Source organism: Malurus melanocephalus, unplaced genomic scaffold, assembly GCF_030028575.1.
Source record: "Malurus melanocephalus ecotype Western Australia unplaced genomic scaffold, MMel_1.1 scaffold_379, whole genome shotgun sequence".
Lineage (NCBI taxonomy): Eukaryota > Metazoa > Chordata > Aves > Passeriformes > Maluridae > Malurus > Malurus melanocephalus.
Genome location: NW_026623611.1, coordinates 17,487 through 44,899, shown reverse-complemented (window position 1 = coordinate 44,899; position 27,413 = coordinate 17,487). Strand labels below are relative to the sequence as shown.

General features: G+C 44.9%; 1 protein-coding gene across 2 annotated transcripts; it reads left to right on the top strand.

Moving 5' to 3' along the window:
* Positions 1-22,039, top strand: LOC130581032 (cystathionine beta-synthase-like protein). 2 transcript variants are annotated; one of them, XM_057378911.1, is made up of 18 exons: positions 1-143; positions 5,676-5,806; positions 6,529-6,740; positions 6,980-7,086; positions 7,500-7,634; positions 10,228-10,307; positions 10,723-10,857; positions 11,390-11,459; positions 12,984-13,075; positions 13,900-14,025; positions 14,821-14,905; positions 15,107-15,212; positions 15,934-16,008; positions 16,690-16,824; positions 17,779-17,887; positions 18,195-18,224; positions 20,244-20,328; positions 21,646-22,039. In XM_057378911.1, exons 2-18 carry the CDS (start codon positions 5,765-5,767, stop codon positions 21,753-21,755), a joined length of 1,734 nt encoding a protein of 577 aa, XP_057234894.1. In that variant the 5' UTR covers positions 1-143; positions 5,676-5,764; the 3' UTR covers positions 21,756-22,039. The 2 variants fall into 2 exon arrangements, with proteins under 2 accessions (XP_057234894.1, XP_057234895.1); XM_057378912.1 differs by lacking the exon at positions 18,195-18,224 and having other exon boundaries at positions 2-143.
* The last annotated feature ends 5,374 nt before the right edge of the window (positions 22,040-27,413 follow it).

Sequence of the window (27,413 nt, the reverse complement as noted above, 5' to 3'; positions counted from 1 at the left end):
CGGCTCGCGGGCTCCTCTTAAACCCCGCGCATCCTCCGCATCTTCATCGTCTTCCTCTTCATCATCGTCATCCTCCTCATCACAATCACCATCCCCAACAGCCCCACAGCGGCGGTGTCCTGGGCAGCGTCCGGATCGCGCGGGTGAGGTGGCGACCGTAGCTGCCGGGAGGGCGGGGGCCGCCGCATCCCGGTGGCCGCAGGTTGCATCATCCGCGGGAGCGGGATTTGTGGGGTGAGGGGGGAGATGGGGCCGGCCGTGCCCCACATCCGTGAGGGGATGGAGGATGGAGGGCTGCGGGCTGAGCGGATTGCCAACAGAGGCTGTGCAGTCTCCCTGGGTGAAGATATTCCAGAACCGTCTGGATGCGATCCCGGGCCATGTGCTCTGGGATGGCTCTGCTTGCGCAGGGAGTKTGGACCAGGTGCCGCGCTGTGGCTCCTTCCAGCCTGATCCATTCTGTGAATATGGTGGTGCCACACAGCTGGGCTTCTGTTCTGGTTTTGTAATGAAGAGAAGAKGTGGGAAGAGGCAGCTGCAGGTGAGGGGAGCCCCGGAGCCACCCGCGGGAGGTGCTGCCTGTGCGGGGGTGGCCAGGACAGGCCGGAGGGTGCCTGGGAGCGCCTCCTCTGAGCCCCGAGCAGGGATGAGTTCTCTGCTTTTCGTACAGATTCACAAGATAACTCTGTGCTTTTTTGGTTTCTCTGAGGGTTTGGCAGCCGCTCTCCAGCTGGTCTTGGCTTGTCGCCCATTGTTCTCATGGGTACCATGAGATTCTCCTGCAAGGTTTTCTTGGCAAGTCTGGCTAATGCATTTGACCACAAAGCTTATTTTTTTGCATTTGATTTCATACATAACCCCTCCCCAGTTGAGAGGGATCTGAACTTGACTAGCACCTGAGAGAACTGTTCAGTAGCAGTGTTAATAATGCTTCCACTATCTTGAATCAGCCACAACTTGAAAGACGAGTGGTTCTTCTCCCGTTCCTGGCTGCATATCTAGTCTGCTCTGTATATCTCAAATCCTAAAGCCTTTGACCATGGAGGTTTTAGAGTGCTGGGCCCTGTTCCAGCAAAGTTGCTCACACTGTTTACCCTTGCCACGAGTCTGTTTGCTGATTTGAGGCGTGAGAGCTCCGTGTTCTGCAAAGCTTGTGTTGTGGAAAGATGGAAAAACACAGAGCGTGGAGGCAGGTGAAACATGGGGATCCTGTATGATAGAAGAAGGTGTTTCCTGAAAAACTGAGGCCTGCTCAGAACCTGATGTTTCTCAGGAGGAAAATGACTGTAGTGCTATCACYATCGCTTAGAAGTGTGGCTTAGGTCTGTATAGGCCCAGTACTGGGGCATTTGCACATGGCATCCTTTTCCATACTAGCTGCTGGTCTCAGTGTCCGGCCACAACCTCTGTGTGTGAGTTACCAGGCTTTCCTGAAGGCAGAGTGGGCTTCTAATGAGAAGCAGCCAGCATCATGAGGGACCCGTGTGGGCTCAGGGACGTCACTGACCTGGCAATGGCACCACGGCAGCCTGCCAGGGTGGCTGGCATGGGCTRGCCTCTGGCTACTGGCCTGTGGCCTGCCTGTGAATGCAGGAACCAGGCACAGAGCAGGGCTGTGTTCGTGGCTGCTCTGGGGATCCTGCTGAAAGCCCCACAGGTGTAGCCCGAGTGGTGGCAGCTGGGCTTTCCCACAAAATGTGCATCAGCCAGAAAGCTGCCCTCCTGCCAGCTCTCTGCCAGCCTTTATCAGAGCCCCTGGGCTAACAGAAGCTGTGAAGCCTTGCAGGAGGCACTGTAATGCTGGGGAAGGGGCTCCCCTTCTATGCTTCTACCTGGTCAGAAATGGAGAGCAGAGCCCAGCTCCCTCTTTTTGTCGTGCTGAGCAACTTGTCTAATCTCTGAGCCTGTCACCCTGTCTGGAATCCTCCTCTCCCTGTGCTTGGTGTGCAGGCAGATCTGGGCACTGTTCAGGCTGCAATGTTGGTCCATCTCKGCGTGCTTAGGGAGGAGGAGCTAGAAGCAGGGAAAGAAACAGTGAAAGCTTCYGACTGCAATAGGTAAACAAACAGGTAGAGTCTTTTCTCTAATGTTGTTCTCCTGAAGATACCAATCTTCACTCAGAAGGTTTATCAGGTCAGGTCCAGGCGGGGTTGAAGTGAGTGAGCACAGGAAATGAAGCTGTCAGCAGACACCTGTATGAGGGCTGCAGGCGCCAGCTTTCCTTCAGTGGGAGCAGAGCAAACTGAACGCTCCCAGATCCTCCCTGGCTGATTTCTGGAGTAAMAATTGCCGCAGCAGTGGAAGTCGCTTTGCTGTCAGAGCTTAATCTTTGCTATGTTACAGCAAAGTGGGGGGGCATTTAGGAACTGTTTCCTGTCAGGAAGTTACAAATGTGCCAGTCTGACTGTTTAAAGAGTGATCACTGAGAGGACGTGCTCATCAGCTCTTTAGGAGAAAATGGAAATAAGACTTTGGGTTCTTGTAGGAWCTCTTCCTAGAGCCAGAGTGTTATTAATTCATTCCCCTGTTAATTCATTCCCCTTTTACTGTCAGGTCATTTGATATCTCCTGGCACAGAAGGGATCCTGGCTGTTCCTGGGGAAGTAGCAAGGACACAYGCTCACAAGAAAAACCGCAACAGCAAAACAAGCCAAATGTTTGACTCTCTCCTGAATCGGTTATAGCTGTGGTGCTCCCAAACTGGATGGGTACTCCTGTATCTGGTTATCTGCAAGGGTCCTGCAGCTCTGTAAGAAAGACCCTGTGATGCTCAGGGTGAGCAGAACAGCTGTTCTGCAGTGGTTTATTTGTGCCTGATGAGCATCACAAAGTTTCCCATTCTCAGGCTGCAGCATAATGAATTCTGTATCTYCTCTCTTGCTGAGCAGTCAGTCCTGGGGGCATCTCCTGATTCAGCTCCTACTCCTGCCTTTTAGACAGCTTCATCAGTGCTCCAGGCTGGGCTCCAGTTAATGTGGCTGTTGCTCACACGATGTTTAAATAGTACAGTGCATTAGTGCTGATATCACACACTGTAAGCAGCTGTGGAAACTGTAGCTCCTGACTCATCTGGGGAGTGAGTTCAGCTCAGGCTGCTTGGGGATTAATTTCACTCACTGGCCTTCAGTCCTGCTCTCCAGGAGCTAAGAWATAGTTTAGGTCTTGGATTCCCTGTGGAGATGGATCCAGGGATGTGAGCCTTGCTCATGAGATTTTCTGGATCTTAAACCTCTGAGTCTCACTCCCCTTCATGACTTTGGTTTAAGTGGCTTTGTAAATGGTCTTTCTGATTATTTTTTTTTCCTCATGTGATCTGCAGATATAATGGCAGAAGCTAGTCAGGCTTTTCTAGTAARACTCTACCCACACCTCCAGCTAGTTTTGGGAGTGTTCTCTTTTACAGGAAAATGAAATTCAGGCTGGCAGAATTTCTTTCCTGAATTTCTTTCCTGCAGCTTATTTCCCTTGGCCTCTTCTGAGCAGTGTTCAGTTGCAGTTACAGAAGCAGAGTTGCCATCCCCCTGTCCTGTCTCCCCAGAAAAGAAGGCTTTTTTGGGCCTGTAGGCAGGATTAGGGTCCTAGACCACCTCTGTCCCCTGTTTTGCTGAAATTGTGTCATCTAGGGCTATAGGCAATCAGTTATGTTGCTCGGGATTAKTACTTGGTGACAGGATTTTTGTTGATACTGCTTGTGTTTAACTTTTTGTCCCTCTCCTCATTTTTGTTCTGCTCATTTGAAGGCAATAAATACAGCTCTTCCTCAGTTTCTGATGTTCAAGAAGTGATGGGAATTGCTCTTAGTGAATTATGGATTTTTTTTTGCCTTACAATAAAGGAAATGAAATGCTATTGCCTTGCCCAATCCAGGGGGAATCCTCCAAAAGGCAGCTTTTTAGAGCCTCATTAATTTATTCTGTGCCATTAATACAAAGAACAAATACTGAAAACTTCTTAATTTTCCTTTTCTGCCATGAATTTCTTCCTCTTTCATCTCCATTTTGGACACTCTTGAAGGACACTGAGAGCTGGTATTTTAAAGCTTTTAAATGTTTTGTGCTTTATTTTATGATAACTTGGAAGCAGAACAAAATTTGCAGTTTCCTGTCTCTAAACCGTCACTGCTTTTCTCCTGCATTGTGAAATGCTTTGATCCTTTGTGTTAGCTGGACTTGGTCAATATTGTCATTGTTACCTGTGGCAGAGGCAATCCGTGTCTGTCCAGCATTTCCTGCCAGATGTCTGAGGGACCATGTGCCTCACTGGAAACCTTGAAACTCCTCCAGTATTTTTCCTTTACTGAAAAAAACCTACTGATACTCTGAACTGTGAACCAGGAACCTCCTAGAAAGAGAAACGAGGGCTGGGTTTCACTCTGGAGCTGGAAGCAAGCTGATTTCTGATAGCAAAGACTGGTCGGTGTTAGATTTTGTGTATTCATAGGGGTTTTGCTTTTTTTAGGCTGGTGTCTCTCAGTTTAATCCTGGTCAATAGTCAGGTTATAGTCCATCTTGGCTCTTGGGCATGTATTAACCTGGTTAAAGAGAATTGTGTCACGTTGGCATGAAAAACCTTTGCATCTTGAAGGAAAATTATTTCAAGTCTTAATCTGGAAAGGTGGTCATTTCAGTTTGTTATTTTTTTCCCTAAAATAGAAAAAAAAATTTGAATGATTAAGGCATTTTCTCCAAATCAGCATGCAGGAAGGGAATTGGTGTGCATGAGGCAGCAGTGCTTAGTGGCCCRTGTTAACTTGCAGGATCAAATACTAAAGGTCACTGATGCTGTAATTCACATTKTTTCCAGTTTTCTCACCAAACCATCAACTCTGTGAGATCTCTGTTTGGTGTGCATCTGTCAGAAGGAGGACAAGGCCAGGGACCCTTTCCAGCACAGTTCAGTAATGGAAAGAGCTGAACCTTGCTGCAAAAAGTGCTGAGAAAAACAAATATTAGGGGGAAAAAAACCCTCATGCTTTCCAAAAGCAGATTTTCAGACAGATTTTTGTCTTAATTGTMAAGGAAGCAGCCAGGCTCTCTGAACAACTAATAGGAGAAATGAACTGTTTCTATTTTGTATTTACTAGGTTCTAGAAGAAAAAGCTCCTAGAAGCAAGAAGCATTTGCTGTGTGTGTTATAGACAGCATCACTGTAGCTGTGCCTGCAACAATAATTCATTTTGGGTAGGAACTTTTGAGATTTTGCTCCCCTCGAGGGTGGAGAGGCCTCTGCAAGCATTTCTGGATAAAGCCTTTACCAGAGTTGTGTACTGGGTCTTTTGGGGACAGCACCATGAAGCCCTTTCACCTTTGTGTCTCTAGAAGYGGATATCCTGTGAACTGAAGTATTTCCTATTACTTTCTGTGGCTTTTGAGCTCTGGAGTTGCAGACGAGCCGATAAAAGATGTTTTGTGCATTCTTTCCTGGCTCAGAGCTGTGGAGGACAGGGCAGAGGGAAGATTAGGTAATGCAGGAAGGACAGGGTCAGGGAACCCTCCATCAATCTTGCACAATACCTCTGATGCAGGATTTATTTTTAATCCTGTTTATATGTCGCCTTCACTTTGTTTTGCAGCTTCTTTTTTTTATCCTTGTGAAAAAGATGTGTGTGGTTTTGACCCTGTCAGAGACTGTTTCCTGATAGTTGTTTCTTTTCTTCTAACTTGCATGATCTGCAGCTTTGAAGAGGATTCCAGTCTTGTGACCCACGGTGCTCATTCTGCTGAAGAAAATCYAGTCTCCTGTGCCATCACCTCCACCAAAAACCATGGAGAAGTTTGTATCAGAAAGGCCTGCTCCTGTGTCTAAGGTACTCATGGGTCTTTGGGGGATACTGTTGGCCCATCTTTCCATCACCAGATCGCTATCTTATTTCCAGGGAGATTTTTAAGTTGTTTTGCTGAAATTCTGTGGAGGGAAGGGAATTATAAACAAAAATAAATAAAATAAACCAAAGGGATTAATCCTGGGAATGCTGGAGTGGAAGTGCAGGCTTGAACCAGGGGAAAAAATTCCAGTTTGACCAGAAGCTCTTTGTCTGGAGAATTTATCAGGGAAGAGACAAGATCAGGTTTCAAGGCCAGCTTGGATGGTGCTCTGAACTGCTTTTGAAACCTTTCTGGAAGAGTTCTTTGTGACCATCAGTAGCGATTCAGAGTCTTTGGGCACAGTTCTCTAATTAGTCACCAAGCAATCTTATGGTATTCCAGCCTTGGAATAGGGAGGTTTTATGTCTGAGAGCTTTTGCTGTGAGAGAGATATCGAGATATGAGAGATGAGAATCGTCCTGGTTTTTTTTTTTGCTATCTGTGGATGATCATTACAGTGAGCACATGTGTGTTTAAATTATCTTTGCCTAGGGCCCTGTGGTGAGCTTTTGCTCCTAAACTCGCAGTGCAAGATTCACATGTTGGTGATAAGGATTTGGCAAACCAAGATGATCCTGAAATACTTTCCCMTCCTCACAGTACTACAGAAACATCAACTCCTTTTTTCTTCTTTTTTTTTCCTTTTCCTTCCCCCTCCCCCAAGAACGGAATCCCTAATCTTCCTTCCCAGAAGAAGCCAGAGACAAACTCATGCCCTCATGCACCTGCCAAATATTTTGTCTCTGGTGGGGTGGACTCTGAAAATTGCAAGGCTAATGAGAAGGAAAGGCAGTGGATCCGTCCTGATACACCCAGCAAATGCACCTGGAAGCTTGGGAAACCCCTCTCTGCCTCCCCCCATCATCATGCCACCGTGTAAGTGTTATTTTATTTGCTGGTTTTCAGCACAAATCAAGGTTTCCTTGGTCTGATTAATCCTTGTTTTGGATCAAGGGCTTGATGTTGTTTGTATCCAATGGATATTTTAAAGTAAAGTACCTAAAACAACTCCTGACAAAGGAGACAGCTGGTTGAAATAAAAAGCAGCAGAAATGCTGTGTGGTTGCTGTGTGAGCCTTCTGTGAATACACTGACTTTGTTTGTGTTTGTACCAGGCCAGAGCCTCCGAAGATCCTGCCAAACATCCTGAATAAAGTTGGCAATACCCCTTTGGTGCGSATCAACAAGATTGGGAAGCACTTTGGGCTCAAGTGTGAACTCTGTGAGTGTTGCTGCAGGCAGAGAACAAACTAACAAACACTGTTGCAGAAACTTGGGTAGTTCTGGTTAGTAGTGTCATATAACCTGGCCACAGGTGTGCAGGTAATGGGCAGGAAAGGGTGAAGAAAAAATGCTTGTTTTCCTTGGCAAATTTTTGGGGGTTTAGGATTTAGTCATCTAAAACATCTTTCAGCTTGTACTTCATGAGAACATTTCCTGCAGCTTTTCCATTTTTTTTTTCAGAAAAAGCAAAAAGTTTTTCATAGAAAATAATTTTTTAAATTTAAAGAAGTCATGTGAAGTTGTTGGCWGCTTCTCCTATTCAGAGTCTTCATCAATGTGTGCAAAATGCAACTCTGCAGTTATCACTGAAGATCACTGAAAATGATTAAAGGRGTGAAACTTTGTTTGCAGTGGCCAAGTGCGAGTACTTCAATGCYGGGGGCAGCGTGAAGGACCGCATCAGCCTCAGGATGGTGGAGGATGCCGAGAAGGCAGGGATCCTGAAACCTGGGGACACCATCATAGAGCCAACCTCTGGAAACACAGGTGAGGGGTGGAGAGGCTGAGTAAAGTGGGGGAATGCTGTGGTGGTTTTCCTGGAAAAGGCAGGTTTGAGATTGGAGCCTATGTAAAGAGGAAAGGGGATCTCTTCCTGCCTGTGTGATGCAGGGAGCAGTGCCTCTTCCACCTCACACAATGAACAATTCTGCAGTGCCTGTGCTGACCAGAGCAGCTGGGGAGGAGTTCTGCTAAATTGCAGAGCAACTTTGCTTTAACAGACAAGACATTCTAGGCCAGACACACTAGAGTCTTTAGGAATTCAAGTGAGTGGAATTATTGGGGAAAACAGCACCCAAAAGACTGGTGTGACTGTGGATCTTCCCCGTTTTCCAGTTTGGGAAGTCCCCTGGTCCCTCTATCAGGTGAGGTGGGCCTGGTTTGAGGAACAACCCTTCCCATGTTGGTGCAGCTGAGATGGGAAATGAGCTCCATCCCCACAGTCTGACAGAGCCCCTGCACGCCTGAATTGTSAGCAGATTCCACCTGGATCCACATTTCCTCCTTGGAGAGCTGGAGGAAGGAGCAGTCCCCYCAAGTCAGCGGCCAGGGCAGAGCTTCTGATTATCTGAGCCATATGGAGTTAACTCTGGGCTCCTGTGTCAAAGCTACTATAGTTGGTTAAGCTGCTCTACTGGTGGAGKATCAAACACCACTGAAATGTTCCCCCTTGAGTCAAATATAAAATATATTATATGGTTAAATATAAATAGTTAAATATAAAATATACTGCCCCTCTGAGGAGGTTCCTGAGGTGAAGTACAAGCTGATCCTCCTGCCTGATATGTCCTGGAGAGGTGTCTGGTCCTGTTCCTAAACTCTTCCCTGGGCTTCCACCTGCTGTTGTTTTCTGACAGACACAGACCAGGCAGATCTTTATTTTTTTCTTTTTTCCTGCAGGGGCTGGGGTGATGAGCTGATCTGTGACCTGTTCCCAGCCTGCAGCAGAAAACTGGGAGGTCACATCTGTTGCTGTTTGCTCAGCAGCTGCTCTGAGGGGGATCAGGGCATTCTGGGGGGGTTCAGGGCAGCTGTGGCCTTTGTGAGTGTGGCTGTACTCCTGCCTGAACGGTGGTRTGGAGTGGAAAATATCCTTGTGTGTTGCATTCCTCCAGTATCCAAGGTCATGCCATGACATCCCTCTCCCTGGGTCAGTACCTGATAAATGATTCTCCTCACCACAGAATCCAAAAAAAGCAGAACTGAAGAAAATACAGGACAATAACTTCAGAGAGCTGATTTTTTTGTGATATAAGAGCAAAGACCAGGACACACAGTAACCTGAGAGAATTGGCTTTTGCTCTCTACTGCTCAGAGCTACTGAATATGTTGAATTTGAGAGCTAATGTGTTACATTTTTATCCTCTCTTCAACTCCCTTCTCCCTCAGCCAAAGTCCTGTTTTGATGTTTGCTGCATTTCCAGGTCAGTAGCAGAAACTACAAAGTATTAGAATTCAGGTCTCAAAATCTTTTCTTCATCACAGATGATAATGTAGATCTGGATGACTTCTCTTCCTTCATTGGCTTTGATGAGGCCTTTGGCATCTTATTTTGTATTTGGACATCCATATTTATGTATAATATAGTGAGAGAGATTGTTTCCCTTCCCAATATATTAAAAATCACTAGAATTCCTTGAGGTGTGAGTTAAGCTCCTCCTGCCTGAGCAGTTAAAGATTGTTAGGGGTTTTTTTTTTTTCTCTTCTGTGCAATCCAGCACCWCAGAAAAATGGAACCAGCTTTGAACAAGCAAGTTTCTGTCTGTGTAGGGTGAACTGCATGCATTGGTGCTGTGCTGGTGCTCAGAAGAGCAGGGGAGCTGCAGCCTGGCCTCACACACCTCTCAGCCRACCTGATCAGCTCAGCCTGTCCAGCAGAGAGGTGATCTGACAGCAGGTTGAGATGCTCTTCCCTTCCACAGGGAGAGCATTTCTGAGCTCAGCTCCTCAGGTGCAGGCAGTGACCAGCAGGARGGCAGGAAGGAATCAGGCTGGAGGTGCAGATTTTTAGAGTAGAAATGAGATGTCCGTGTCCAACAGCCAGGGTGCTTGACTGTGGTAGCAAACTGACATAGTGCACCAGAACCTCAATCACAAATAATTTCTCAATCTAAATAATTTCTTTTTAGAAAGGAGTTAGTTTCAGCACATTACAAATAAGGATTTATGCAGAAGTGAGTCAATGGATGCTCTGTGGATCTTTTGGCAGAATCAAAGTGATTCCTCTTGTCTCCTCTGGCTTAAAGCACATTCCTTTCCCAAATAACTTYTGGAGAAATGAAGTGGGTGAGATGGGAGGAAGGTGGTGTGCATGTGGCAAAGCTAGCAGTTTGCACATGTGAAGTTTCCCCACCCTTGGCTAAACTTTCTCTTGGCTTTGAACCTCAAACAAGTACCAGCATTTGTAAACCCCATTCTTCTCAGGAGGCAGAAACATTCCCTTTGCCATCCCTCAAGAGACACTGTATTCAGGCCTCTGGTGAAACTCTGATGAAAGCCAGGGCATGCCAGAGCTGGCCCTGTGGGTTTTGTGCTTTGCTGCTGCTCACTGAGTGCTTTGCCTGCCTTTGCTTGCTTCCAGGGATCGGGCTGGCCTTGGCTGCGGCAGTGAAGGGTTACCGCTGTATCATCGTCATGCCCGAGAAGATGAGCATGGAGAAGGTCAGAGCTGCCTCTGTTTTCAAGAATTTAAAAGTCAACATGTTTGCACTCGCAGAGCTCCTGGTGYAGATGAGTGCTGGGGCTTCAGCAAAACAAAGGTTTGGCTCTTGGCCTGGCACAGCTCTGCTGAGAGAAAACCAGGCTTGCTAGCCATGGATAGAAAATGTCTTTAAGACCCACCCCTACAGCTGAAAACTCCCATAACTGTTTTAAGATGTCAAGACAACCTGAGGTTTGCCTGGCACATTGAAGGGGTAACGTGTGCCCTGGGTTAGCTGTCCCTCACTGAGCAGAGGGTGAAGGAAGGCAGTACTGAAACTTTGAMTATTCTGCAAATATTCTGGGCTTGGGGCTGAGTGTGAGGGAGCTTGTTGAGGGTGTTTTGGGGTTTTGTGACCACCTTTATTTGCTGCAGGTGGATGTCCTGAGAGCTCTGGGTGCTGAGATTGTGAGGACCCCAACTACYGCCAGATTTGATTCTCCTGAATCTCACGTGGGAGTGGCCTGGAGACTGAAGAATGAAATTCCTAATGCACACATCCTAGACCAGGTGAGAGCCAAGGTGTCAAAGGTGCAGGTGTAGCATGGAGGAGGCTCTGTCGTGTCCTGGGTTGTCTGTTCAACACTCTCCATGTGTCTCTGGAGGGATGCCCCAGATCTTGAGCTGGAACGGAGCAGTTGCCGCGCTGTGGGAAAGGAAGTTTTGCAGTCACTAGAGAGCAGCAATGAGCTGCTGATTGCCACAACCACAAAGCTTATAGTGTCTATTTCCAGCGAATTGGCAATCCTGTGAGGAAGAATRGACACAAGGGTCATGTTGCTAGGAGTGGCTGTCCCACCGACAGGACTGATTTTGGCATGGGGGGGTGCTGGCACCTTAGAACTGTGCTTAAATTAGGTCACTTAGGAGGGTTGTATCTCCCCTCAGGCCTAGGTCCAGATAATACACAATGAAACAGGCTGCAAAGAGCATATGTAGATGTTGTGGGGCTTGGAGGTTGTTTGAAGTGTTTTTGAACTGGCTCAAAACGTGGTTTTTGTATTTCTGGTTTACTTCATGGCTGTTTTGTGTTTTAATTTAGTACCGCAATGCCAGCAACCCCCTGACACACTATGACACCACAGCTGAGGAGATCCTGCAGCAGTGTGATGGTAGGTCTGCTCTACTGCTAAACCCCTTCAACAAGCTCCTGCTGTTTGGAGAATAAGACCATGAGAAATGCATGGATTTTGATAAAGCATACCCCATGCATGTGCTGTGTGTCATTGTAGRATTGCCTTCTTTCAGTAGTCATGGTAATGATTTTTTTTCCATTAAAGAAGAATTCTTTGGGTTTTAGATTCCTCTGCTTGTGAGCAGGTGGAGAAAGCRGTGATGCCTAAGTTGCCTCAGAAAACAGCACCAGATAGGCTGGTATGAAATAGGATCATTCTTCTCTGATCACAAACACAGAAATAGGTATTTTAACATTCCCAGAGCAAATACTCCAACACACTGGAAGCATCTTYACTGAGGGGTTTTCAGGAGCACAAACTGCTCTGTATCACAGCTGTCACCAGCAGGACCCTCTGTCTCTGCAGGGGTCTCTTCAGTGCTGGCTCTGGGCAGCTGAGCACCAGAAGGGACTGAGCTGTGGCAGCAAAACTTCAGCTGGGCTCATTCCTCAGCTCAGGGGCTGGTTTGAGAGTTGATGGAGACATTCCATGGGATGCTGCAGCCACATGGGCATTTCCATGTCTATCCATGGGATAGGAGTCACAGAGAAGTCTCCAGTCCTGCCTTATTAAACAGTACATTTCTGATGGGACCCTCTGATAAGAAAATCAGCTATTAAATTMATTCTCAATAAAATTAAGAACATGTGAAAGGTTCTTCTTCCCTCCGAATCTCTAGCTGTTCAGAGGATTTGGCTTGTCTTTCTATGACAAACCTTGGGTTAAAGTGAAGCTGCCAACCCACAAACTGAGAGTCCAGATGAATTCCAGCTTTAGACTTCTTGTTTGTATTTACTTTTCCAGACAGGCCAGGCACTTTCAGTTAACCCTGCTTGTTGGGGTGTTATTCTTTTGTCTGCTAAGCAATTGATTTTGTGTGTGAATTAGTGACCTTTTAAAAATGATGTTTTTTTTTAAAGATATTGTGTGGATGCACCAGTGAAGCTGTAGGTGGTGGCAGAGGTTTGAACTATCATACCACACTCACTCGGAATGCTAGTAACCAAAACAGTCTTTTTTATGTAAAAAGGCGGGAATAGCTGTAGTAAAGTCCTCTCCAGGGATSCCCATCCCATGCTCTTGGCACTCACTCAGTTAATTAACAAACATAATGGGCTGCTCAATTTAACTTAGAGAATGAATTATCTATATCAGCAAATACAGTAACATGAAAACTGCAGCTGTCAGCTCTGTGGGCTACCTCCAGTTGTGTCCAAAGTGCCACAGATTGGTGCCTTGCCCGGCCTCTGGGTAGACATTTCAAAACCCTTGTTGGAGAAAATGATGATTGAGCAATGTAGGACTCATAACAGATCTTGGGAAGCAGARTCCTATCTTGCCCTTTTCAGCCACTTTCTGCATTTTTGTTGAAGAAACTCTTCACTTAGTTTTAAGTGGGCTTTCAACCCCTCATTCTGTTGGAGATTTTATAGCTGCCTTTTCTCCCACACCCTTGAACAGGAAAGGTGGACATGGTGGTGGCCACGGCTGGCACAGGAGGTACCATCACTGGCATCTCCAGGAAGCTGAAGGAGAAGTGTCCAGGTTGCAAAGTAAGTGACAAACCTGATGCTTTTCTCTTTGGTGTCTCCTCAAATTGCCCCCTTGGCACATCCCACTCTTGTAAGCCTGTCCTGGGTCTCTCTGGGAAGCTCTTGGGTGTTCTCAGTTGGAAGGTATTTCTCAGCTGCAAAGAAGGGGTTTCAGAGTGTTTGAAATCAYCATACTGTGGTCTCACTGGTGACCAGAGTTCAGGCTTGGCTCAGCAGATGGACACTGACTCTCAGATCTCTTCATGGGGTGTCTGGGAGACTTCTTATTCTGGTGTGTGCTCTGCAGCCTTGAGTTTCCTACCTGGCTGCACCTTCCCCAGCTGCTCTGCAGCTGCTGAGCTTCTACCCAGTGGAATTGTCTCTGCACATACCAGCCCGTGTGTTTTCCTGTGTGATGTGTTAGATTTCCTCACAGAACCTGGTATCCTGCCTCAATCATGAATATTTTCCTACATAGACAGGGAGTGGTGAAAAGAATAAAACTGATCTGCTTGCAGTTGACACAAAATGAGTCTGTAATGATTTCTCACATCTYGTCTCAGGGAAACCCTGAGACGTTTCCTGTTGAACCCAAGCAAAACCTGTGTAGAACAAGTGGTGCCCTCAGTTTACACAGGCTGAGAAGATGGGATGGGTTTCCAAGGGGTCAGAAGCAGCAAAGCATTCCAGGCAAGGTGAATGTTGCCAGGAAGAAATGGAGAGGAGACCAGGTTGCTGTCACTTGGCTGTGTGACACCAGCAGCTGTGATGAGGCCAGTGCTCACAGGGGATGTGCTCTCCAAAGCTGTGTGTCTCGGTGGCCTGAGTGGAAACTGCTTCTCCAGATTATAGGTGTGGATCCTGAAGGCTCCATYCTTGCTGAACCAGAAGAATTGAACAAGACTGACAAGACCATGTATGAAGTGGAAGGAATTGGATATGATTTTGTCCCCACAGTGTTGGATAGATCTGTAAGTTACATTGCTTGGTTTACTGCCCTTTGTCCTCTGCTGGGATACAGGACTTGGGTTAAAGGCAGGGGAAAAACTTGGTGAAGCATTTCTTTGAGCAGAAATGGAAGGGCTAGCAGACAGAACTATTCCTATTCTTTCCATCAGCATAAACAGCCCTTGAAAGGCTTTTTTACCGGCCACATTTGTTTCACAATGCCAGGTCAAAACAGTGTGACTAGATACCATTTTTGTAGAACACACACTTATCTTTATGCTTAAAAAAATCCCAAAGCACACCAAAAATCACCAGACATAAAGCATACACAATTAAAAAAAAAAAAAAAAAAAAAACAAAAAACCAAAACCAAAACAAAAACCACAAATAAAACAAACAAAAGAAAAAAAAAATCACCAAAAGACATAGCCAGCCACATAAAAATCTCAACAACTAATACAGAAACACCATCCAACAGAGCATCCCAACCCCTCCTGAGCAAAGTGGCATGCCTGTGTCCTGAGCAATGCCTGTGTCCCTGGGAAGCCCTCCAAGAGGGGAGGAAGCTGATGCTGTCTGAGGCTGACTCACAGCAGCCTGCTCTCACAGCAAGGTTCCTATAAGGAGCCTGTTGTGCTGATATTATCATCTTACCTTGGCAAATAAACCCCACCTGGCATTTGGAGGTGGAGGGAAACCTGCGCTCATAGAGCAGCTGTTCCCTCAAAGAGCCCGGGCTGAACTCACGCTGGTTGTGTAGTTCCCCTTTCCCTCCCCATTTAAACAGAGCCTTGTTTCTGTCTCCTGCCCCTCCCCAGACAGTGGACCAGTGGTACAAGAGCAATGATGAGGAATCGTTTGCTTTAGCACGGATGCTGATCCGAGAGGAGGGACTGCTGTGTGGTAAGAGCCCACGGGAACCCTTTGGCTTTCTCTGAGTAGTGCGTGGGAGGCTGAAGCCTTGTACGGACCACAGAGACCTCCTTCCACTTCAGAACTTGTCTTCCTCGCTCTGGGCTCATCTATTCTTTCTTCTCCTCTCTTCTGATGATTGCCATTTCACTTAGAACCTGACAGTTTTGCCCCTGCTGTGTGTTTTGGCAGGTGGCAGCTCGGGCAGTGCCATGTCTGKAGCTGTGAAGGCAGCCAAGGAGCTGAAGGAGGGGCAGCGCTGTGTTGTCATCTGCCCTGACTCCATCAGGAACTACATGTAAGGACCTGCTGGTTTTCACTCTGGGAAAGGGATGAGGCAGCTCCTCAGACCTTACAGACCTCCTTAAAACACCCAGTTATTCCAGGAAGGAGTGTCTTTGGGGCACAAGTTCTGAGGTATCTAAAAGAGGTCTGACATGGGGCAGGAAAGATCTTTTCCCTTTTAAAGCTGAGCTCTGATTTCAGTAGATAATCACTGGTTAGCATGGGCTGGCTTTCACTGTGTTTATGGGGGATCACTGTATTATCCCATTCCTGGAAGGGTCCCTGTGCCCACAGCAGGATCCAGCACTAGTGTAGCAGCAGCCATGSTCAGGGTGAGTTTAAAGGTGGAAGTATCAGGGCTTTGAGCTGTTCTGAGAAGTTTTTCTCCAATCACATTGAAACATATCTCAAAACATGGTATTTTTGCCTGTGTTTCCTGACTCCTGTTGCATCCAGCTCAGTATTAGACAAAGAGAAGCYGCAGACAGACACATCTCCATTCCAGGCTGTGTCTATTGTGTTCCAAGGGATTGATGCAGTTGGAGCTTTTTTTCCTATGGGATTCCATTTCTTCCCCCTGCCTCTGGCTGGGACATTTGCTTGGATGGAAAATGCTGGTCTCTTTCCAATTCCACTTCAGCTGTTGGTGACAGTGAGCTGTGAACAGTTGCCTCTGTTTGCTGTCAGATGTTCAACCCCTCCTAATGAGTTTTTCACTTCCTGGTGTTCTGCAGGTCCAAGTTCTTGAGTGACAAATGGATGATTCAGAAAGGGTTCATGAAGGAGGAAGACCTTGGCAACAAACCTTGGTAAGCCTGTCAGATCCATTTGGATTTTCATGAGTCTATTCAATTGAKTTTATGGCAGTTGCTAATTTAAACCTCATTTCAATTTACACTTCTCCTTTGATTTAGTTGATCTTCCATGCCATTGTCTTGATGTATAATTGCAGTTATTAATCAATTCTGCTTTAATTAGTTAACATCGTTCCTTGAGTTGTATGGCAGCAGAAGAAAATTTGGTACTTAATGATAGTTTTTTTAAATGAAAAGTGTTATATCTGGAATTAAAAAAAAGGAAGTATGCAAAGAATTCTTCCAAATCAGAGTTCTTGAGTGCAAGTCTACATAGGTGGAAGGGAATCTTCCCTAAATTGTTGCCTATAATGACTGTAAATACAGGTAGGTCTTTGAGTAGGAGCACAAAACTTTCTATTTAAGCTACAGGTACTGAAATTGGCGAGATTAGTGCCCTCCACTATCTGTATTCATAGAAAGTAGATGAAACAAGGAAAAGGGTTTAAGTCGTCAAACCTTCTCACACTTCAGTAACTTTCTGATATTGGGAATAAAACTTGAGAGCCCTGAAGCTTTAGTGGCTCTGGCTGAATCCTGACTTTACCTTTTGTTATTCCTGTAGTGGTGGAGGCYGCTGTGCATTCTGTTCTCTCCATAAGACTTGCATGGGATTGTTTTTTGTTCCATCCCCAGGTGGTGGAACATCAGTATTCAGGAACTGAGCCTTTCTGCTCCCCTGACTGTGCTTCCAACTGTTACCTGTGCAAAGACTGTGGAAATTCTCCGGGAGAAGGGGTTCGACCAGGTACCAGTTGTTGATGAATCTGGGTATGTCCACATATATCATTCTTCATCCATATGTATCATTTCCCTCCCCAGGTCCCAAGGGATGTCTTTTAAATGCTTACTGGAAGTATAATCCTTCTCACTCATCATTTTTCATTTATAGTAATGCAATTCAGAAATGTTTTGCCTTGAACACACCAGTGCTGGACTTTTTGTTTTTATGCCAGGACTTTCCTGCCCTTCGTAATGATTATTATAATATAATTATTTAGTGTGTCTCTGCAGGATAATTTTCTTTTTTAAGTAGTACCTGTTCAAAACCTTAACAAAGCAAAAATTCCTGTATAATTTAACAAAGCAAAAATTCCTGTTTAAAACAACCAACCTCAAATGTGCCCACCTCTATCAGAGCTTTCACAGAGTTTCTTCAGCACACTGTTACAGTGTAGTGCTGCAGTGACCCCTATAAACCAGGGTGTCCTCAGCAAGCTGAAATGTGCCTTATCACCCTGTAGGTCTCCTGCAGACAGGCTGACTATTGAAGAGTTGCTCAGTTGGGCTGACCTGAGGGATGAATTGTTGTAGATCTCTCTCTTGTAGGGAGAAGGGGGATGAGGCAAATTGGGGTGAGCTTGTCACACCTTTCAAAAGAACAAGATGAGACTTTGTAAAAAGGAAGCAGTTTGTGCTTTCCAAAAGTGCTCAGAGATTGCAGGTAACTCTCTCAAATTGCAAGGAGCAGAGATACAAAGGTCCTGGTGCCCAGAAGGACCCACAGCACCTGCTGACCTGTGTGTGAATCTCCAGAACCTCTGAGAGCTGTACTCTATCTCCTGCAGACACACAGGATCCAAAAGTACCATCGATAATGCACTGTTACCATGAAGTGGCTGAACTGACTCCTCCAGCCTGGCTGAGAGCAGATGCTTTTTTTTTTCTACAGGAGCACCCGATGCTTTTGTGTTGTTGATCCCTATCTTCCCTCTCCTTCCCCAGGGTGATTCTGGGCATGGTTACCCTGGGTAACATGCTTTCCTCACTACTTGCTGGAAAAGTTAAGCCTTCTGATGAAGTCAGAAAAGTAATCTACAAGCAATTTCAACAGGTAGGCAGGTATATTGTGCAGCTCCTGGTTCTCTGATTGCAAGTATCAAATTAGGTGTGCTAACACTACACAGGCTGGGGAAGGTTTACCTGAGACCATGCCAGCATGATGAATTTTCTTTTAAAACCATGGAATGCTTAAAGCCTGGTGAAAACTTAAGTCAAGTTTGACATCTCTCCCCAAGCAGAGTAAGTGCTATATTCTGAAAGTTTGTGTAATGCTTCTGTTCAACCTGTGAGCCAGCCTGATGCTRAGCAAGGGTGCTGGCTTTTTATGGACAAATGTAAATTTATTTTTTCCTCCCCAGACAGATAATCCAGCATCATGTGGAAATGTGGTGCGTAACACAACTGCTTAGTTCAYGTTGTCCCTCACTTGGACACCTTGAGAGTTTCTGGGGCTGGTGGTGTGTGATGGTTTCTGTGTCTACTCTGGTGTTGGCTGCATCAGCCAATTCTCTGCACTTCTGAGGTTGTGGCTTTTGCCAGGGGCAGCTTGGAGTTTCTGAGGCTTCTCAGTAAAGAAAAGCTTAACCATTTATTTTCCCTTTATTTCTGATGTTTTCTTGGTGGAGGATGGAAGGGGAGTAACACAAGCAGTGGTACTGCTGACATGTTAACTAAAACTGGTTATTTTCCATTTGAATTGATGGATTAGTGGAGGAGCATAGTGGAATGCACATAACCTCAGAAGTACTGTGGATTTTGCTTTTCTTACCTCTTTAGTCAAGCTGATACAGCTTGTTTATGAGTGACATTGGGAAAACAAATCATCTGTGTCACCAAAATTACTTCTGATATCCTACATCAGATACCAGAGCACGCATCAAATAGAGGCTTAGCCTGTAAACCAGGGCAAGGATATATTTTGGAAAGATCTTTTGGTTTTTTTAGGTTGTTCAGAGAGGTTGTGGATTTCCCAACCATGGAAGTGTTTAAGGCCAGGTTGAATGGAGCTCTGGAAAACCTGGTCTAGTGGAAGGTGTCCCTGTCCATGGCAAGGGATTGGAACTGAATGATCTTTAAGGTTCCTTCCACCCCAGACCATTCTGTGATTCTGTAATGTGGGCAGCCTGCTTTGATAGGATCACCACAATTATTTTGTGCTTACCATGTGCATAGATTCATTGCCTTAAACACTCAGTAAATTTTTTTAAAAGCCTAAATGTGTGAAAACCTGTGGGCAAAATTTTTAAGGAGCTCAAATGAGCAGTAGTGAGGTGAAAACTCTGGGGGGGTTCTGTTAAATTTCCACTGAGCATCTCTAGGCATGTTTGTGCTTTCATGGTTGTCCCAGTGCTGCCAAGGGGCTGCTTGTCCTGGTTATTTGTAGCCTGCCCAGTCCCTGAAAACAGACTTGGGACTGATAGGTGACTCCATGTGGCAGYGGATCCAGATTTCCCACCTCCTTCCTTTCTTGGCCCTTAAGGTAGTGTCTTAGTCTGCACAACAGCTGGTCCCTAAAACACAGGCTGCTGGAAATCCTCTAACTCCCCTGTGGAGGCATAGCTCTGCGGTCCATTGGGCTATGCCATGGCATTTATTTCTCACATAGCAAAGGCTTTTTGAATCTGCAGTGCAAGACTTTGCTATGAATTTCTTTAATCCCCTTTAATAAGAGTTTATCGGATGGAGGGTGCTGGGGAGAGTCACCTGGTTAATGGAGTTGTGGCTGCTGCTTCCTATGTTAAACCATGTATGAACAGTTTTAGGGATTTTTTAAAATTATTGCAGCAGGTGATTGCTGAAGTATTTTGGAAGTATCTGTATTTTCACAGAATTAACACAGGGTGCTTTCTTCTTCAGTCTTAGCAAAGTTGAACTTTACAAAAAATGAATTCTTAACTCTCAGTTCCTTGATTTGCACCTGAGTAGAGTGTTAGCTGAGCAATCTTTCATCCTTGGTTTTGATTTTGGCTTGTTTGGATTTTTCTGCCTTTGCAGTTCATATTCACTTCCACAATTATTTGCATCCTGATTCATTCACTTTTTCACAGTCCTTTCAGAATAAAATCACCAACTAGAAAGAGTTTTATAGTAAATTCTTTTGTTAAGACAAATATGGAATACTTGACCTTTGATCATTAGCATTTTTCACATCTTCATTATATTYATTATGTTTACAGAATCAGAATGAATGACTTCATGTAGTGCTTAGTTTTCTTGGAAATTAAAAACAAAGAAAATTGGTGCCTTAAGTTTGCCTTGATTTGTTGGTGTGTTCTAATGCTTCAGGTGGGAGCAGCACACAAATGCTGATCTATTGTTTTTAGTTCTGCACGAAGTGTATGGAGATTTTTGACCACTAAACATAGAAAGGACTGTTTTATATAAAAKTTTTGTAACTCTCTCCTCAGATTAACCTGAAAGACAACCTGGGGAAACTCTCTCATATCCTGGAAATAGACCACTTTGCTCTGGTGGTWCATGAACAAATTCAATGTGAGTAAAAGTACTGCACCTTGTGAGAGCAAATCTTTGAGTGGTAACAAGAAGCAAGTGCAAGTGTGAATGTGGAAAGTGAGCTCTGAAGAAGAAAAATCTTTCTGTGTCTAATTATGTGCTACTAACACTGACATCCATCCTTGGAAGTGTTMAAGGCCAGGTTGGACAGGGCTTGGAGCAACCTGGAAAGTGACCCTGCCCRTAACAGGGGTGGAATGAGATGATTTTTAATGTCCCTTCCAACTCAGACCATTCCATGATTAGTAAGACCAAATAAGTCTTCAAAGCTGAGGTATATCACTCTTATATGTGAATAATACTTTGTCCTGTTTCATCTCCTTATGGCAAACAACTTGCAAAGTTACAAACATGGAGAAATGAGAGCCAAAATGATATTAAGTCTTGCCAGATGAATTTATCTGACAGCTTCTCAATTATAACTGGAAGAAGAAGAGTCATCAAATTTAGTGCTATTCCTGATAATCTCCTTAAGGATATGCTCTTGGCACTGTGCTGACTATTTATAAACCTAAAATCTCACTGGAAGCTTGCAGTGGAACAGAGATGGAGTAAACAAAAAGCCCAGGACAGTCCAGCTGACTGAAAAAAACTGAGTGTAGAAGTAGACTAAACATCTCAGTACAGTTAGACTTTAGGGACAAGGAATTTAGACAATGGATAAAGGGCCAGAGGCCACATGGCCAGTTGGTTCCCAGGTCAAAGGCTTAGGTTTACAGTGGAAAAAAATCACTTGAAGCTGTGGTCTCGATGCAGCAAAGAGTAAACAGTTTATAAGTTTTTTTTTTATATAAATGGGGAAACGTATTGTAGTTTTTATACTGATTCTGTATTTGACAGGGGTGCAGGAAGGTGGGTCTGTCACATTTCCTTCTCATAACATGGTTCCATTGGGCTATCCAAGTGGCCCCTGGTTCCAGTAGGGTAACGCCACATTGCAGCAGTTTCAAGTAATTAATGTTTGAGGAAAATATGCTTTATAACAGAGGGCCTGGTTTGAATTTTCATGTCAAGAAAAATAAATCCGGTGGACCCTTATCCTTCCTTCCATAATGTTTCAGTATCCTTTTTGTTGAGGAACCTTTCTGAGCTGAAAATCCTTGTCACTTCCTCTGTGACTCTTGGCCAAGGTGCCTTTTGTGTTTTCCCCTCTGTGTGCCAAGGTCATCAGAGTCTAAACAGCTCCAGGTTCGTGAAGCTGGGATGGCTTGGCCCCTGTTTTCATGAACAGGGCAGGGGGTGTGTTTGTGTGTTTGTGCCTCCTGAAGCCAGAATTCCCTTTTTTTTCCCATGCAGATCACACGGATGGCTCCTCCAGCAAGCGGCAGATGGTGTTTGGCATCGTGACAGCCATCGACCTCCTGAATTTCGTGACCGCACGGGAGCGGGAGAGGAAATCCATCTAAAGCCAAGCAGCAATATGGAGCCTCTTCAACACTTTGCAATCTCCAACAAAGAATCAGATTCATGTCTTAAGTAGAATGGTCTTAAGGTGGTTTTTTTTTTTTGGTTGGTTTTATTTTTGTTTTTTAATTCTAAAAATAAGCAGTTAGCTATCCTGGTGTCAGCTTTACAACCAATGTGTCTTGCTGTATTGCACAGCTTCTGGGACTTGTTCCTTAATCAGGTGAAGCAATATTTCTTATCAAGACAATTTATTTTTTTACCTATATATATATATATATATGTATGTGTAAAAAATATTGCCTAAATTAACTGATGTGTTCCTTACTTGTTATGTCTAAAGTCTGGCTTTCCAAAATGTTTCAGATTTATAAAATGTGCTGAAATAGTGAGTTACTGAAGGAGAGGCCYAACAGAGCTCTGGAAAGTTCTGGATTTTTTTTCCCCTCCATTCAAAGGTGTTGAGTTAGATACTACCTGTGTGGAGACACAATTGGGACTGGGACATGGGAAGAAGAAAGGAGGGTTTTCCTTTTGGTGGCATCAGTGTAAAACAAGRGAAAATCCTGGGGGCTGGAGCTGAGACTTGCTCCAACAATCTGCTCTGAGGAAAAGCTAGTTTGAGTAGAAGCATGGCAGTGAAGTGACAAACATAAACCAGTGAGACACAGTGCACCATCTTTCCCTGCCAATGACAACCAAATTTTTTACCAGTGGTACCCTGATAAGTGAACACTATTGGAAAGATTAAAAAGGTAAGGTCAAGCTCCTTGCCTAAAGGTTTTTAAAAAGCATGCTGTTTCACCTTCCTCTTCCCACCCCCTTATTTATCTTAAGAGTGCCTTTTTTGTGCCTGTTATAGAAGAGCCAAAGAGAATCTGTCGAGAGCTGTAAACTCTTCCAAATCTTGTTCAGGTATTCCTGTGCTGTAGTGCCTTATTCCWGGATAAGAATATGCATTGCCACCCCCTTCAGATTGGGGCTATTGCTGAAGGAATGTCAGCCATCCTGACCTTACACTGTGGTTTGCCATTAAATTCATACACTTAAAGATTCAAGACATTTTTACCCAAGGCTCTGGAATAAACTACTGTGAAGTCTGAAAATGTACAACTTCAATGATAATTGAAAGGTTCTAAAGGGTGATTGATTTTTTTAAAAAATAYTTTTCCCCCTTTTGCTGTTCARTGATTTCTCTCTCACTGTTCCCCCTCACTGGAGAAGCAAGCAGCCCCAGGCTGGGTACTCTGAGTAGTGGAAAGGTGAACTTGTCTGAGTACCAGATGTGTGCATCTGTGCGTTAAAATCCCCTGTTCAAATCTGTGTTACTTTTCTAGGCTGAACACCTCTGTCCTGTCTCAGCTGCTGCTTGGAAAAGCCTCATTTCTCATCTTTCAAATGTATTTCTGAGCTACTTCACCAGGGGTCATAAATAACTTAGCACAGTTAAAGGCAGGGTCTTTGATCCTTGGGCTTTTGACATCCTTGATGTTTCTTAGTGTTAGGAGTCAGTAAATGGTCACTTGTACCCCTTGAGACGTCAGTATTTCAGCCAAGCTTCTAAACTCCTTTTCCAATTACTTCAAATACTATTGTCAGGTACATTTCCATATCTTAATTTACAGGAAATACAGACTTCTTTGATTTTCTTTTTTTTTTTTTTTTTGCTGCATCCTTTGATCCCCACACTTGTAAAAGAGCCCATGTACTTCACTGGATGCTATGACCTGAAGTGTTTGCTGCCACTGCAGATGTCACTGCTACTAGATTTTGGTATTACCGTTGCCTTTGAATATTTACTTTACTGGCTTTATCTGATTTTCATTTTTTCCCCATTATCCATCTGACCTTCACTGACAGCAGCAGAGGGAGGTGTTTGAATAACCGAGGTTTGTCCTTTTCCACTGTAAAAGCTCCAAATCCTGACCTGAGTTCAGAAAGAAATATGAAAATGGTAGAAGGAGGTTCCCAAAGCTGCCTTTCAGAACAGCACAAGAGAGGAGTTAAAGGTGGGGCAGCAAATTAGTCAATTATAAAGAAGTGTAAACATTTAAATCKGTTTTTCTAGTTCACTGTTCATACATTAATCTCTGTAGTGCCATGAAAACTGGAAGTATTATGGACTGAGAAATAAAAGAGGGTGGCTAGAAATCRTAGAGAAGAGGGAATGGGGGTCTAAAGCATTCCAAGTAAACCAAGGGATGCAAAGAAATTCCCCTGCTTCCCTGGGTTTGTTAAGGACAGGAGCTGTCTCTGGTTCTGCTCTGTCAGGGGGAGGAAAAGGCAGCCGCCAGTCCCTTTTATTCACAGCAGCAACCCGGTGAGACCAGAGGAATTGGGTAAATAAAATTAATTGCTGCACAAATCAAAAACTTTCCAGAGCTCTTTTCCATGGCAGGGATGAAGACAGCAAAGAGAAGGGAACAGGRGTGAAGTTCCTCTGCAAAAGCTTGTAAATGTGATGCCTTTTTGCGTGTCTGAGGACCTCATTGCTGGCCTGGTCCTGGTTTGGTGTGGTAGGGCTGCATTAAAACTGGGCTCATCTTTGTTTCAAATGCTCTGAAGACCAAGAAAGATACTGCAGTTTGTTCAACTTTAACCTGAAGGCCAGAGCCTCAACTGAACTGTATTTTTTTTTTCTGAAGTGGGTGCCTGCATCTTCTGTTTACCTGTGCTGCTTATGCAAGCGCTGACTTAACCTGGAAACTATTTTGCACATGGATATTTTTATCAACAATTTATGSTGTATTTTTTTTGTCACTAAGAGAATATCAGTCTTAATGCTAGCTCTGCAAAAATACTTTTTATTTTCTCACCTGAAGTCAACTATTCAGTAAAATCTGTACGATATTTTGCAAGCAGTTACCAGGCAATGACTTAAGGATCGTTTTTATATTGTTATGTCCAATGTTATCTCCCATTTCTTGCAATAACTGTGGCTGACTCCAGAGCTCTRGCTAGCAGAGGTACCTCTAAACAGCCAGACCAGTCTCATCTGCCCACTAAACTAATTTCTGAAAACTCCTKCTTGCTTTTACAAATCTCACACAAGGCTCACTGGCAGGAGCTTCCTGACATTGCCCTGTCATCGAACAGCTTTTTTTACTGTGGAGTGTCAACTAAGGGAAAGGGAAGACTTCTTATGCTTCAAGGAGCTGGGAAAAATCAACACTATGAGCTGTATTTATTGCACAGATATTCACAAATGTACAATACAAAAAGTTCAATAAAAGCTGTTTGATTGCAAAATGGCTCTGGGGTGTTTGTTGTTTTTTTTTTAAATGCCAGTTCAAGTTGATAGGTGTGTTAGACTGTAAGAAATTTGTGCAGAAGAGCCCTCGCTCTCAGTGTGAGACTGCAGTTGTTTCCATGGCTCCAGAGAGAGGCCAGCCCTACCAGCATGGACTCCTTGCTCTCATGGAGTGTTCAGGCACTCCYCACACACAGAGTGCTCTGTCCTCAGCTTTGTCTTCTCACTCCTGTTCCAGCACCATGGGGTGGCTTYATCTTGCACATCCTTCTGATGCCTTATCCCTGCTTACCTAAAACAAAGGCCAGACAAAAATTCAGAGAATAAAAAGCAGTTCCCTGCATTGCAGGGCCTTCAGGTACATTCAGGGCAGTCCCAGCCCACCCAGGGGCTRCACCCACAATGGACAATGGCTCACAGGTTTTTCACCCTTTCTCACTTTTGTCCATTTGCACATTGGGGCTGAATCCTCCAATTGCAGCTGCAGCCAATGCAGTCATTCACTCCAAGTTTGCTCCCCCCAATTCTCTGTTGTTTCCATCTCTTGGGGCCTGGCACAGTGAGGTGTCCTTGAGTTTGAGGCCTGGAGAGGAATTGTTTTGACTAAAAATGGGGGAGCAGGAGCTTGGAACTGTCTGTGGAGTCTGGAGTTAAATACTAAAGAATTACAGGGTTACAGAGACATGAAAAATATAGAAGCTAAAATCCTAGGGTATCACTTCTTGTGTGACACCTGAAAGGCTGAGTGCAGATCGCGGCCTTGCCTTTCCACAGAGGGGAAGAGAGGGGGTTCCTGCTGTCCCAATGATACCTAAAGTGACAAAGTGCTTATGCAGCCTATTAATTGAAAACTTTCTATAACCTTTTTGTACGTTATCAATATAAGAATGTAATAACTTTTTACATATTAAAATACAAKGTAATCACTTTCAATATGTTATCAGTAATAGCTTTTTTATATACTGCTGTAAGTTTTTTAATAGTGTTTAGCAACATATAGTATACCAGCTGCACGTAATCTAACCAGCTGGATTAGTACACAGATATGTGAAATCAACAAGGGGCATAAATCAGAAAAAGTTCTGAAGAAAGTAGACAGGTAGATGCTATAAACAAGGAGCAGTAGAAAGCACTAATGAGAACTTGGCAGAGGCACGAGACAGTCAGCAAAATAATTGAAAATGAAGACTTAGAAGAAAAGAAAAAAAGCATGAACGTCACCACTACGCATACCCTGTAGACAAAGGTTAAAAGCTCACCGTAATGAAGAGGATGATATCTCATTAGAGGGAGACCCCCACAACCACTGAATTAAAGATGACACATGTGCACTTAGAAAACTGTGATATTGTGTATTTCTGTGCCCATGGATGGTGGTGGGTGTATGGTGGGCCTATGGGGGGCAGTGACAATGTTCATGTTACACCATGCTTACAGTATTAATATGTGCTAATTTAAAGCAAAGGCGGGTGAGTTAGGAGGAGAAATCCCCCTTAGCTCCAGCGCTGCAATAAACAAATACCTGCTCTATAGACACCGGTCTATGGGGTTTTATTTCCAAGCCTTTTTCAAGCATCACCAGGCTGAGGGACAGGAGGCCGAGGGACAGGAGGCCAAGGGGCGGGAGGCCAGCATGGCTCCCATGCTGACCTGTGCATGGAGAGACCATTCCAGCACAAGGCCAAAGGCTGCCCAGGCATGGAGAACTGCAGGGAGCGTGAGGGATCACCTTCCACCTTCCAGCAGGCCCATCATGGAGCAGCACACGTTAAGAAATTCCCTGGTGAGGTACATCAGGTTCTGAAGCAGGCCTCTGGTTCAGCCATTGGGAGAAACACCACAGGCTCCTGGCTCAGCAGCCCCTGGGCACTGCCCACACCTCCTGACAGCTGAGTCACAGCCTAATGACACCCCTGGGACCCAGCTGTCCCCAGCTGAGCAGCTCCCCCTCCTCGTGGGGCACCGGCAGGAAAAGTACTGGGTACAATCAGCTGTGGTGGCTCTGCAGATAAARGGAGGACTTCAGTCCAGAAAGCTGCCTTATGAAAGCAATAAATTCCCTTTGGGGAAGAAAAAAAAAAAGAAGCACAGGCACCAACCCACACTCGTGTTGCTGATGGAAGTGGTGCTGCCCTTTGTCACGTGCTGGAGGATGGTGGGTGAGGGGAGAGCCCACAGCAGCTGACTCAAGGAGGGCAGCAAGAGCAGCCAGCTCACCTGCCACCACCCTATCTTATGGAAAAATCCACCTCTATTTACAGGAAAAGGCAAGTGATGCTTACACTACAGGTTTCACTGCTCTTTCARGAGGTAAAAACATGCCAGAGCTTCTCTCACACCTGCTGACCCCCGGGTTTGGGAGGTCACTGCCTCCTCCAGTGGTAACAGCCGGGTTGGAGTGCCCAAACAA